The sequence below is a fragment of the Bufo bufo genome, chromosome 3 (genome assembly GCF_905171765.1).
Source record: "Bufo bufo chromosome 3, aBufBuf1.1, whole genome shotgun sequence".
NCBI classification, from domain to species: Eukaryota; Metazoa; Chordata; class Amphibia; order Anura; family Bufonidae; genus Bufo; species Bufo bufo.
In genome coordinates, this window is record NC_053391.1 from 373,945,739 (window position 1) to 373,959,980 (window position 14,242).

At 41.4% G+C, this 14,242-nt stretch overlaps 1 protein-coding gene across 1 annotated transcript in view; it reads left to right on the forward strand.

Annotated features, from left to right (window-relative positions):
- The window catches only part of LOC120993805, a 198,675-nt gene that overhangs the window by 23,781 nt on the left and 160,652 nt on the right, over nt 1-14,242 (forward strand). Inside the window, exons 8-9 of the mRNA XM_040422271.1 lie at nt 6,475-6,582; nt 12,376-12,537. Coding sequence (XP_040278205.1) covers nt 6,475-6,582; nt 12,376-12,537 — 270 coding nt within the window. The remainder of the gene's footprint in view (nt 1-6,474; nt 6,583-12,375; nt 12,538-14,242) is intronic.

The following is a 14,242-nucleotide window of genomic DNA, read 5'->3' on the forward strand; positions in this document are numbered from 1 at the left end:
GGCCACGGGGCTAGTTGATAGTCTGAACTTTAGGGGACTCCGTGAGGTCTGGGAAACGACGGTCGCAAGGTCAGAGTCGGCAGGACTGCTAGACCCCATATCCCCAAAGGTACTGGACTGACTTTGTTACAGCCTGGAAGTGAGCTGGACTATTGGCTGGAAAAGCCGCATGTTATTACCGTGTGTAAGTGGTGCTTTAAGTGAGGTAGGGATATTTCATGTTTAGACGGGCAAGGTGTTACTTTGTTTTGTGTGCAATCCGGCTGTTGTGAAGATAATTGTGAGAATGACCCCTGAAAAAGAGCTAATCCCTCACAGTATATACACATGACATGTATGTTAATGGATGCCTCTGACGAATGCTATAAAGTGGCATGTCTCACCATAGGGTTCTGTTAAAGTATATGTTATTTTTTTTTTGCTGTACTCTGCAGGATGGAAAAGCATAGTGTACTACGCTTTTGCATCCTTTTTTTTTACCCAACTTATATGTTAAACATAGGGCAAACACATGATGTAAACTACCCTTTAACTGTATTTTTAAGAAGGAAGGCAAATGAGCGAGGAACTCTCTGACTGAGAAATCCCTCTAGTAACATGTTTTATCAATCTGATATATGAACAGGATAGATATAGAACAATATCAAATTCCCAGAAAACCTGCTAAAGGGTAAAAGTTCTCCTTAAAGGGGTTGTGCAAGAATTGTTTGTTATTTTCTGGAAACCCCCCACCTCTTGGCCAGATCTCTAAAGGGAAGCTTGATTACCTGCTTCCCAGCGCTAGCTCCCTGCTCTTTCTCTTCCAGGCCTTTGATGCTTTGCTGGGCTCCCTTGCTGAAAACATCCAGGTTGACATAACCGCAGCTAATAACTGACTGTGGCAGAGACCAGATCCCCTTGCCTCATGTCACCATTTGGACAGTGCTACTCAAACCTGGAAATTCTTCTGTGGCAGCCTAAGGAGTTATGCAAGCATGTGTGTAATTGGTGCCTGTACAGTGACAAGGGCAGTCCCCACAGATGTGCATTACAAAATAGATGGTGCTTTTTGTGAGAAGCCATATTCTTGCCTTGAAGCTATGCTTCATATAAATAGCTTCATAATATGGCATACATGGGAGCATGTCACAATTTATACTGAGACACAGAGAGGTTTTTTTTCTCATAGATTTAGAGTAAATCACCTAGTGTGCAATGTTTCATATTTGGCTTAAAGCGTACCTGAGTTTTCAAAAAAAGTTTGCATAAAGGCTGTACTTCTTTGTACAGCCATAAATGTAAAGGGACTGTTATGTTTGTTAAGTCTGTTAAGTCTCTTATTATTCCCTGTTTTGGCTGCACAGCTAGATGCATTTCTCTCACAAGCAGTGGGTGTCTCCTTTCTGCCTGTACTGTATACAGTGACCTTACTTCCCACTGTGCTTGTTTTCTTCTAGGGAGCTCAGAAAGCTGATAAGGAAAGATATATCACACTTACAGAAAGGCAGGAGGTTCCTGTGGTATTCAGTAGCAGTGTAGAAGAAGTTGTTTTATCAGGCTTAGGATCTCAGCTAGTTCTAACACCCCCCACTTCCTCTCTGCTGTCTTCTGAGTCTTTGTTATTAGGGATGGATTTTGCGTGACAACCGTCCGTGGACTGCACGTTAGGTGGGTGTGCTTTTCAGGTGGATGCATATATTTTAAATGAAGTGATTTAGAAATTTTCTAGTTACACCATTCTCTATTAAATGGAATAAAATATGTCAAAGTATAGTTACTCTTTAAAGTAATTGTCAACGTATTGGTTATCTGAATGGGAATTGTGGCTACAGTGCATATTTTGTTCAAGTGAGATTTTTACACAGTTTGAACAGTTTTGCATATGAGGCTTTGAGCCAGGCTGTTACATCATATGTAAAATGCATAGTGACACCTCACCTGACCTGTAAGCAACCAGATGATGATATGAAACTCCTCTGACATTAAAATCAAATGGTTTTCAAGCTTTCAGCTCTATGGCAATCAGAATCAGCATGAACAATCAGTATAAGTATGAATCCATTAGATTAAATTTGCATATATAAGTGGTGATTTTCTTTGCAGCCTTAAGGAAATTAATTTCTTTATATTGTTTCAGGTCAAAGGATTTCAGTATTTCAACCTTTTGCAACAATTCAGTGCAGTGCAGTGTTCTGGAGATGTATAATGTTTGTACACTGATATTTTATCATATAAAAACTTCAGTCATTAAATTATATCACTTTTCCCAAATACCTCCATTTATCAGAATTGCCTTATTCTGAAGTTAATAACCTACAATTGCACCCTGTGGCAAACTTGTTTTGATATTCAGTTGTTGTTGGTTAAAGGGCTTCTGTCAGCCCACTAAACCGTTTTTTGTATTTTTTTTGAATAATAATCCCTACACTGCGATCTCTGCATACATAAGTAAAATAATAATTTTCTAATTTTCGTTCAGTAGAATTTGATAAAACGCTATTTTTAAAATATGCAAATTACCTTGCTACCAGCAAGTAGGGCGGCTACTTACTGGTAGCAGCCGCATCCTCCGATCCTAATGACGCCCCCTCCGCATTGTGATTGACAGGGCCAGGGAACGGAATCGTTCTCTGCTGGCCCTGCCTGTTTTCATTTAATATCTGGCGCCTGCGCCGCGGCCGTACCTATCTTCAATCTGCGCAGGCACACTAAGAGGCGGCCACTTACTCGGCCGCTCGCTCCTCAATGCGCCTGCGCCGGGTGTAGATGTGACGTCATCGGCGCAGGCGCATTGAGGATGAAGCGGCCGAGTGAGTGGCCGCCTCTCAGTGCGCCTGCGCAGATTGAAGATAGGTACGGCCGCGGCGCAGGCGCCAGATATTGAATGAAAACAGGCAGGGCCAGCAGAGAAAGATCCCGTCCGCTGGCCCTGTCAATCACAATGCGGAGGGGGCGTCATTACGATCGGAGGATGCGGCTGCTACCAGCAAGTAGCCGCCCTACTTGCCGGTAGCAAGGTAATTTACATATTATAAAAATAGCGTTTTATCAAATTCTACTGAACGAAAATTATTATTTTACTTATGTTTGCAGAGATCGCAGTGTAGGCATTATTATTAAACAAAAAAAAAAAAAACGGTTTAGTGGGCTGACAGAATCCCTTTAAGTCCTGCATTTGAGCCTTGTAATGTAGGACATAGGAGGTGCCATTGGTAAAAACAAGGAGTATGGTTAGTATCATATGATGTCAAGAGAAATCTGACTGCCCTAAGGCATGATGGGACAGCAGACACATGACAAACCAGAAATTAGAATTCAAGCATGGGGGATAAGAGAAAACTGTAAATGAGGTAAATAAAAAATAAATAAATAAATAAATAAAAAACAATCCAGGAAGGAATGGGAGTGAGAGTAACTGATGAAAATACATTTTAGAGTGTAAAGTAGTTTACGGTACAATCTCTTCAAGGCTATGTTTACATTTGCATTGGTTCTCTTGTCGTTGACAGGAAATATTAGCATTGCATGCAGTGCACACCCCAGCAGAACCCATTACAAGTTCATAAAATTCATCAGGCGCCACTAGTGTCTGTCATGCAATGGCCACAAAACAACATTGTGGCTTCTGTTATAAATAGAAGCCACAACACAGATGTTACTAGCATGTAATATACAGGCTTCATCCACCTTCATTATAATATAGATAAATATAAGAGGCTGCAAATCATTGTCACATTGTCAGATGTCTGCATTAGTATGGAGCCTCGTCTTCTTCTTTGCTTAACATGAATTCTGTTCTGCTGTTGTAATATGAATGATTGCTTGCCTTTTCATACGGCCATTATCATAGGCCAGAGCTTCTTAATAAGGATTCTCCAAATCCGTTTGGTTTCTTGAACCCAACCAGGGGTTCCCTGAACCAGGGACACCCCCTTTAATGACACAACTAGAAATCTAAACGATAACCAATTTTGATCAATGTAAATGACTTCTTCTAATTGAAACCGATTAATACATTTCTTAAATTTCTCTTTTTTGTTACGAACTAAATGCTGCAAGCATAAATACGTTTTCTGCCAATTCCCATTGATAGCTTATCCTTCCCACAGGTCTTCAGTGACTGATTATTGGGGACTGACCCCCATGATCAACAGAATAAAGAGTGTGTGGACTTGATTAGAACTAATCTGCAGTACTAGGCACAGCCACATACATAAATGTACCATTGTGTCTGCATAAATGTTTAAGAGACAGTTTTTTTTTTCTGCTGATCAGTGGACATCTAATATGTCAGGTCTTCAACAAACTTTTCAAACTAATTGGGTTCGGATACAGCAATCCAAACCCAATTCACTGAACACTTCCTAGGAACAACTCTATTTTACTCTTGGTCTCCACTTTATCCCAATTGTCCGTCGCTGCTTCACCTGGACTTCTGTGCAGATTAGGATGCCAGTAAAATGGGTGCAGATGGATCCAACTGTCTTATTTATTGAACATGCAAGCAATGCATTTGTACATTGTTCCAATGCTATTAACAGGATAACTCTGAGGGAGACATCAGAAAAATGTGGAATTGCTTGACTTTCTTGCATGTTCAATATACAAAACTGGTGGTGGAAAACTGCATCTGACCTGACATTTCTGAAGGGGATTTGGTGGAACTGTCTGCGCCCATTTTACTGGCATCCGAGTCGTTATAAAACAATGTAACATTGAAATCTTAAAGCCAACCTATGCAGTAGTACATGTAATAATATAACATTTTGTAATATATCTTAAAAGTGGCCTTTTCCTCAAATTCCAGCATCCTATAGTCACCAGTTAGCTCACTGCAGCCATACTTTCCATATCTTTTTCTTGTTTGTTGTATTGTCCTGTGAATGGGACCTTAAAGGTGGCAGTTTATGGACAGTAGACATTTCAAAAGGTTTTGTCAGCGTTCTTGGGCAGATCATAAGTAGGGCTTAAAATGTCCCAAGATTGAGGATTCAAATGATGAGATGTGTGCTGCAGGCTCTGTAGATGTTCAGAAACCTGGTCACCGAAATCTGTTTAGTGGAAGACAGAAAATGGAAGACAGAACGAAGGGGGTGCAGTGGCAGTCTTGCATTTAGTGTTTTAGCAAAACAGTATAAATGGGAGAGGGGGTGGAAGAGGAGTTGGGAAACATCTTATTGGCTCAGAGCACAAAGCATATTTCTGACGATACATCACTAAAGGTGGCCATATACATTAGATAGAAGTTGGTTGATGGTTGAAAAGCAGTTGAATAAACAATCATCTGGTGAACGTTCCTCTTTACAGGCACAGCCATACACATTTTAGTACATATTGGCAGTTACAGTTGTTCAATCTGTCCAGACGCATTCAATGAAACCAGGCGATGGACGAAAGAACTTTCTTGGAAGGTTCTTTCAAAGAAAGATCTTTCATTCACAAACAATCTTTTTTGAACAAAAGATCAGATGAAAATATTAAACACAGCGGACTTCTTTACAAACGATAATAGTAGAGGTGGGAAGATGAATCAGTTGAATCCACGAATCCCTCGAATTTTGCTGGATTTGTGGGATTCGTAGACTCGAATCCCGACGTAATTTATGAAATTCGAATCCCGCCGCGATGTCACGTCTCTGCGCCTCCCGAGACGCCTGCTATTTCCCTACCCGTGAACTTTCCCTAGTAAAACTCAAAGCAAGCACCGCATAACAGCAGCCTAAGGAGCGCACTCACCTCGGGTCCCGGGCAGCCGCCTCTGCCGTGCCCGGGCAGCGGGTGACACTCTTTGGACATGTTTGCACAGCTCTCCTGCCAAATTTTTCTCCACCCACAAAAGAGGGAGGAGGAGGAGGTTCAGATAAACTGACGCAGTTTGAGCCTCTTCAGCCGCTGTCCTTGAGGTTGTTGGTTCTCTGGCAGCTTCCGTAGTCTTATCTACTGGCGCCTTATCTGCTGTTACTTTCTTTCTGTGTTGACGAATACTTTGTTAAAAAAGTAAGGACTCTTTATTTTTTCATATTAAAAGAATATTGAGTTTGGACCACTTTGTTTCTTACACCGTTCACACAATTCTTATGTACAGGATTCGTAGGATTCGAGATTCAAAAAGATTCTATATATTCGAGAACCTTTTCGGATTCGAAAAAAATTCGATTCGTCCCACCTCTAGATAATAGCCTATTACCGGTCAGCTAAAGCGATCGTTTGTGGTTAAATTTCAACCTATGAACCTTTATTTTGGTTGAAATCGTCCATTTTGATCAGTTTTAAACTAATATGTATGGGCATCTTAAGAGCCTGACCACTCAAGCATGGAGAGAAACAATGTGCACTACATTTAATATTCCCTTACAGGATTTTTTAGTAGCAAAATTTGAAAGAAATTAAACAAAAAGATTAGAGACTAGTTTATTGTCTGTATGTATTATGAATGGTAAATGACAAATATTTCAGTAGATGTCACTTGATCTAACCCTATATTTTGTCTTTCAGACCTCTTTGAATTTGAATCTGTTGACCCATCAGATAATACAAATTATACAGACACTGGAGGAAAGCCTTTTCTTGTAATAAGGGCATCTTACAGTGACAGAGCACAAGGTGTGTCCTTTCATCATAACCAAGCATAAATGCTTAAACCATGGTTGATAGGTTTAGATTCACTTGGCCTCAATTTAAGGACAAGTCTTCTCCTGTTATAGACGTACAGAAGTGCACTAGGAAATATAAACACGGATGGGATTAAAATAGTCTAATTAACTCTATTTAGATCAGGCATACAGAAATGAGTGACTGTGAGAAAAGCACAACACTTAAAACATGTTACAGACATTAGTGCATGGGATGATACATCATCAAGATAAGAAAGAGTAATAAAACTAAAGTTATCATGACAAATGGACAGAATTGGATTAATGCCTCATTTAGACTGCCCAATTGTCAGGCAGATTATCGGAAAAGAAAGTTCCTACGAAGACTTATTCCCAATGATCTGCCTGTCTAAAGGTGCCGCAGATCACCAGATGAATGAACAAAATGCTTGTAAATCAGGTGAAATGATTGTTGGTGTGGACATCTCAATCATCGTTCCTGGGCAGCAGAATGTGCTGTCTTATCTGTACTCTGCTGCCCAAAAATAATGCAGCTGTATGAGGATGAGCAAAAGCAGTAGCAATCTCTCGTCCTCACACTGTGAAGGTGAACGCTGCATGTAAATGCAGCTCTTCACCTCCACTAAAGTGAAGGCAATTGTTGGGAAGGAACGCTTCCCAACAATTGTCTGTTCATCGGCGCAGTGTAAATTTCTTAAGACTTAAATGGGTTCTCTGGGAATTAGTTAAAATGGTCACCAGCAACCTGTCCTAGACTGTGAAGAGGACTAGTTGCCACCATTTGCAGAGCTGTCAAGGAGGTTGAGGTGGCGGGCCTCATTACACACTACACGGCTGTACAATAGATGGAAATGATGTTATCTGGTCTATGACATGCCATCACGTCTTAGCATCCTGACAGAAACACTCACCAATATGTAGTATATGCAAGTGCTGGATATTGAAGTGTGGCCCGTTGCCTCCCTCCCTAGGCAGTTCTGCAAGTGAAGTCAACCAGTCCTTCTCACATTGTAGGACAGATTGCTGGCAGACATTTTAAATAATTCCCAGGGAACCTCATTAAGAAATGAAGATACTCTGGAGTCAGTCTAATGAGGAGGGGTAGGAAATGCATCCATGTAGTGGGCCATAAATCCAGGTGTTAAATTAAAGGGGTTGTCCAAAAAAAATAAAAAAATTCTACAGTTTCCAAAACAACATGTTGATATGAATACTTTTGTAATTAAGAATTCTGTATAGCCACTGAGTTATGCAATAAAAGGTATCCGTATAGCATCATCTGCTCTTTGTTCTTTTTCTTACTTCTTTGACCTGCTCACTGAGATGGCCGCACATGCTCAGTTTTTATCCTTCAACTGCCTCCTGAGCTGTGATAGGGGGAGCATGCACACGCCCCCTGAGCTGCAGCAGAAAAGACCCTCCCCTTGAGCTGTCAGCTTGATATAAATCTAGCAGAGCAATGAATGGGGAGATCTCTGGATCCATGTGAGGTACAGGGCTGGTTCTAGCTTTGTTAGAAAGAGGCTGTCGTGTACTATATGTTGCCTGATTTTATTTTTTACATTAATCCTAGCATAACCCCTTTAACCCCTTTAAGTCTTCTTTTCAATGACTTGAATGTTATCAATTTGAATTCCTAGATTTTTCAGCTGGTTTTAAAATTGCTTTTCAGTACCAAGACCATTTAAGTTCATGATACTGTGGTCTCTTCTGCATGGTTTCCCCAATATAGATGCCATCATTGGGGCATGTTGTGCATTGTTTCATGTACACCATATGGGAGAATGCACATGAGAATGCATCAGTGACTTTGTAGTCCCGTTGTTGGTTGGGTGTATGGACGGTGTCTGTTGATAAGATGTGGGTACAAGTTTTGCATCTCTTGCTGTTACAGGACAATCTGGCTGTCTCTGATGGTGATGACAGGGCACTTCTGACCTGGAGATTCCTTCCATTTGAGAGTTGTTTGGAGAAAAGGAGATACAGATCTTGAAAGACCTGTTTTAGTCTATTATCTTTGTGGAGTAGATGTTCATTTTAGAGCTGTAGTTGACCACAAGGAGCACCCTGCTGTTTTTTTCTTTGGTATCTTTGATGTAAAAATTTATTCCTCTGTGTCAGCAGATGTTTGTTTCCTGTCTTCAGTGTCTAATCAGATCTGGTTGTATCACAGAGCTTGTCTGTAATTGATGGACTTGTGTGTTTTGATTAGAAGCCATTCCATCTAAAGCTTATATTACACTAGCAGATAACCTGGCAGATCATTGCTAACAAGCATTCATAATAACACACGTTAGTGATTATCTGGCAGTGTAATACTGCCACTGATTACCTGATGAACGAGCAAACACTCGTTCACCGGGTAATTGGAATCTTTCAACAGGTTTAAAAATCATTTGCCGGTGGAGGATCGTGATGTCTAATCACGATCTGCTGTCAGCAAACAATGATTCAGTATAGGGACGAGCGATTGCATTAGCCATCACTCGTCCCCATACTGAGGAGGAGATCGCTGCATGTAATAGCGGCGGTCTTCTCCACCAGTGAGCAGGCGATTACCGGGAAGGAACGCTTCCCTCCTGACAATCGCCTGTGTGATCTGCCAGTGCACTATAAGCTTTAGATATGCTCAACCTGATATGCGTGTAGGTTTATGGTAGACTGATGTTTGTATGGTGTTGTTCTTATATACAGGGAGTGCAGAATTATTAGGCAAGTTGTATTTTTGAGGATTAATTTTATTATTGAACAACAACCATGTTCTCAATGAACCCAAAAATCTCATTAATATCAAAGCTGAATATTTTTGGAAGTAGTTTTTAGTTTGTTTTTAGTTTTAGCTATTTTAGGGGGATATCTGTGTGTGCAGGTGACTATTACTGTGCATAATTATTAGGCAACTTAACAAAAAACAAATATATACCTATTTCAATTATTTATTTTTACCAGTGAAACCAATATAACATCTCAACATTCACAAATATACATTTCTGACATTCAAAAACAAAACAAAAACAAATCAGTGACCAATATAGCCACCTTTCTTTGCAAGGACACTCAAAAGCCTGCCATCCATGGATTCTGTCAGTGTTTTGATCTGTTCACCATCAACATTGCGTGCAGCAGCAACCACAGCCTCCCAGACACTGTTCAGAGAGGTGTACTGTTTTCCCTCCTTGTAAATCTCACATTTGATGATGGACCACAGGTTCTCAATGGGGTTCAGATCAGGTGAACAAGGAGGCCATGTCATTAGATTTTCTTCTTTTATACCCTTTCTTGCCAGCCACGCTGTGGAGTACTTGGACGCGTGTGATGGAGCATTGTCCTGCATGAAAATCATGTTTTTCTTGAAGGATGCAGACTTCTTCCTGTACCACTGCTTGAAGAAGGTATCTTCCAGAAACTGGCAGTAGGACTGGGAGTTGAGCTTGACTCCATCCTCAACCCGAAAAGGCCCCACAAGCTCATCTTTGATGATACCAGCCCAAACCAGTACTCCACCTCCACCTTGCTGGCGTCTGAGTCGGACTGGAGCTCTCTGCCCTTTACCGATCCAGCCACGGGCCCATCCATCTGGCCCATCAAGACTCACTCTCATTTCATCAGTCCATAAAACCTTAGAAAAATCAGTCTTGAGATATTTCTTGGCCCGGTCTTGACGTTTCAGCTTGTGTGTCTTGTTCAGTGGTGGTCGTCTTTCAGCCTTTCTTACCTTGGCCATGTCTTTGAGTATTGCACACCTTGTGCTTTTGGGCACTCCAGTGATGTTGCAGCTCTGAAATATGGCCAAACTGGTGGCAAGTGGCATCTTGGCAGCTGCACGCTTGACTTTTCTCAGTTCATGGGCAATTATTTTGCGCCTTGGTTTTTCCACACGCTTCTTGTGACCCTGTTGACTATTTCGAATGAAACGCTTGATTGTTCGATGATCACGCTTCAGAAGCTTTGCAATTTTAAGAGTGCTGCATCCCTCTGCAAGATATCTCACTATTTTTGACTTTTCTGAGCCTGTCAAGTCCTTCTTTTGACCCATTTTGCCAAAGGAAAGGAAGTTGCCTAATAATTATGCACACCTAATATAGGTTGTTGATGTAATTAGACCACACCCCTTCTCATTACAGAGATGCACATCACCTAATATGCTTAATTGGTAGTAGGCTTTCGAGCCTATACAGCTTGGAGTAAGACAACATGCATAAAGAGGATGATGTGGTCAAAATACTCATTTGCCTAATAATTCTGCACGCAGTGTATAGAAAGCCATAAAATCACTGAAGGCTAACAGAGATGTAATTTTCAAACCAGCGGATAAAGGAGGAGCAGTAGTAATCATGAATACATCAGATTACATCCCGGAAGTATGCCAACAACTCTCTGACACAAAATACTACACCCTAATCAAAGAAGACCCCACTAAATAACATACAGAGGAACTAATACGTATCATAAATGGATTTAGCCCTGCACCATCCACTCTACTGGACCTGATTCTCTTTATTTCCTATGGCCAGATCATCGCTAACAAGCATTCGTAGGAACGCTCTTTAGTGATGATCTGCCTGTGTAAAAGTGCCGCCGATTACTCAATGAATGAGCAAACTCTCATTCTTCGAGCAATCACATCTTTTACTCAGGCTAAAAAATTATTGTTTGCCGGAAGCAGATCGCGCCGTCTAATCCTGCTCTGCTGCCAGCAAATAATGATTGTGTATGAGGACGAGCAATGGCATTAGCGTTCACTCCTCCTCATACTGTGGAGGAGATCGCTGCATGTAATTGCAATGGCCTCCTTCAGTGACGAGCAGGCGATTGTCGGGAAGGGACGCTTCCTTTCCGATGGTCGTAATGTTCATCTGCTAGTCTAATACAGCCCTAAAGGCCCCTTAACACAGGCCGATTTTCTGTCAGATGATGGCTAACAAACTCTCATAGGAACGCTTATTAGCGATTATCTGGCAGTGTAAAATTGCTGCTGATTACCCGATGGACAAATGGGTAATCACATCATTCATGCGGTCACAAAAATCGTTGTTTGCCGGCAGCAGATAGTGCTGTGTAATCAACATCTGCTCCGGCAAACAACGAGTCTATGGGGACAAGCAATAGCATTAGCAATGGCTCCTCGCCATACTGTGAAGGAGATCGCTGCATGTAAATGCAGCAGTCTCTACCGCTGATTAGCAAGCGCCTTGCTGGGAAGGAACGCTTCCTTCCCAACAATCGTCTGCAAAATTGACCTGTGTAAAGGGGCCTTAAGTCTTAACCCCTTTTGTCTGTCCATCTGTAACAATAACTTTAGTTTTATTGCTCTATCACCCCATGTCGTAATGTCTGTAACATCTTTTAAGGCTACATTCACACAGTGAAAAAAATAGCCATAATAAAAAAGACACACTGTCAGTTTTTCATGCTTGTTTTTTTTTGCCATTTTTGCATCTATTTTCTGGCCAATAAATATGGATGATTTTCACTGGCTGTAAGGGAATACCTAAGCCATATCCTAACAGGCTGGACAGGTCTGAATAGGTAACACCGCTCACAGTGAAAACCTGCCAGGATCTGGGTTTTCTCAAATCAAGACCACACTCCAGTGTGCAATTGTACAGGAAGAGCATGGTGCGCTGTAAATCTCTGCATTATGCAGGAGTTACCAGGTATATCTTCTGAAATCTAAAGTCAGAGAATTGATAGATACGCCTGTATAATAAAAAAAAATAACTAATTACATTTTCTGTATCACCATTGTTGATATCTAATCCTACAAGCATTCTTATTTAAGGTGTGCATACATTGGGATGGACCAAAGTTGATGCTTTTGAACAGAAAGCAGGGAGCAGATATCTCACATGGAAACCCGTGGAGTTCTCATCGCTCTTATCATTTCATCCTGGGAAGGAGCCAGATAATATTAATGAGTGCACTTCAAGTATCAGCGGATCAGGTAATTAAAAGAAACAAGCTATGCTGATTACCATCCATGTGGCAGTGCACATGACATTGTCTACAATGAAACCTGTCATTAAAGCATCTGAATTCTGTTCTGTCAATTTCCTAAACCAAAAATGTTTATTTTTTCTCCCGTATGGCTTTATTAGAGTGGGAAATTAGTTTGATTTTGAAAATATGTGTCCCTTTACTGAAACTGAATTGAATTCCATTTTAATAGTCTGCACACAAAAGGGGAACTTTGAGGATACATACATAAGGTTACAACAGGATACATAAGGTTAAAATCTAAAGAACTTTAGTTCATTGGAAAAGTGTTGGTAAATTATGAAACTAGTGCTGCGGGTACAATATACAGTACCTAACTTCATAACTACTGTATACTGTGGCAAGTCGGTTTAATGTCTGTAAGGGCTCATGCACACGAACGTGCCGTTTTTTGCGGTCCGCAATTTGCGGATCCGCAAAAAACAGGTGACGCCCGCAATTTGCGGAACGGAACAGGAGGCCCATTGTAGAAATGCCTATTCTTGTCTGCAAAACGGACAAGAATAGGACATGTTATTTTTTTTTTTGCGGGGTCACGGAACGGAGCAACGGATGCGGACAGCACATTGAAGTGAATGTTCCGCACCTGAGCCGCAAAAACTGCGGCTCGGATGCGGACCAGAACGACGGTCGTGTGCATGAGGCCTAAATGGCCTCACATTGTATGTGTATGATGAATGTAAGCTCCTTTAGTAGATGCTATACGGAATGCAACCGAAAGGGACCCGTTTTTCTATTTGTCCTTTTCCTACCTTTTCTTTTTAAAACCACAAAGGTTTAGCAAGAAATAAAGGAGGACCAAAACATGCGTCCCATGTATTTTAGATTGCTTTTCCTATTCTAGTAATTTGGTGTATGAGAAAGTAAGTACTCCTGGAGAAAGAAAAGATCAGTTAAATAATCCCCACAAAGCCTGGGTAACCTACTTTCCTTATTGCTGTCAGTTGCCCAATTTTAAAAAAAATGGTAGGCCAAACTAGTTATAGTTGTCACGTACTTACCTCCCAGTACTTCTGTAACATCCGTCCCTTCACCACTCTGATCTTCTTGGAGACAGTGGTGGGGTGTAGGGCAACATGTGTACAGAGAGCAGGGCTGTCTGACCATTCACAGGACCCAGTCTTTCCACCAATCAAGAGGGTTCACTTGCTGGCCATTCAGAGTGCTCATCATCTGACCAATCAGCAGGTTGCTAGGGCGCCTAATCCAAGTTTTTGCGACCACCTATGCAAGTTTTTGTGTTCTACAACATGGTGAAACTTCATTGTGATCATGCATTCCTGCTTGTTCTGACCTGACTTTCACTAGACCACTTCTGCTGAGGCCAGTGGTTGGCTGCAGCAGTCACGTGTTGTCGAAGTGTCATCACTACTGCAGCTGGATAAAAAGCGCAGGAGCTACCAGGTAGGTAATGATCAGTTCTTCGTTGCAGGATGATCCCCTGTATTGTCTGCTTTCCTCAACATAGGTCACCCATATCAGATCAGTGGGGATCCGGCACCCCGCTGATCAGCTGTTTGAAGATGCCGCAGCGCTTCACTGTTAACCTGTTTGCCATCAAGATTGTAGCGGCGCAGTGTAATTACACCTTTCTCTCTCATTCAAGTGAAAGGGAGTGAAAGGTGTAATTACACTGCGCCGCTGCTATGATC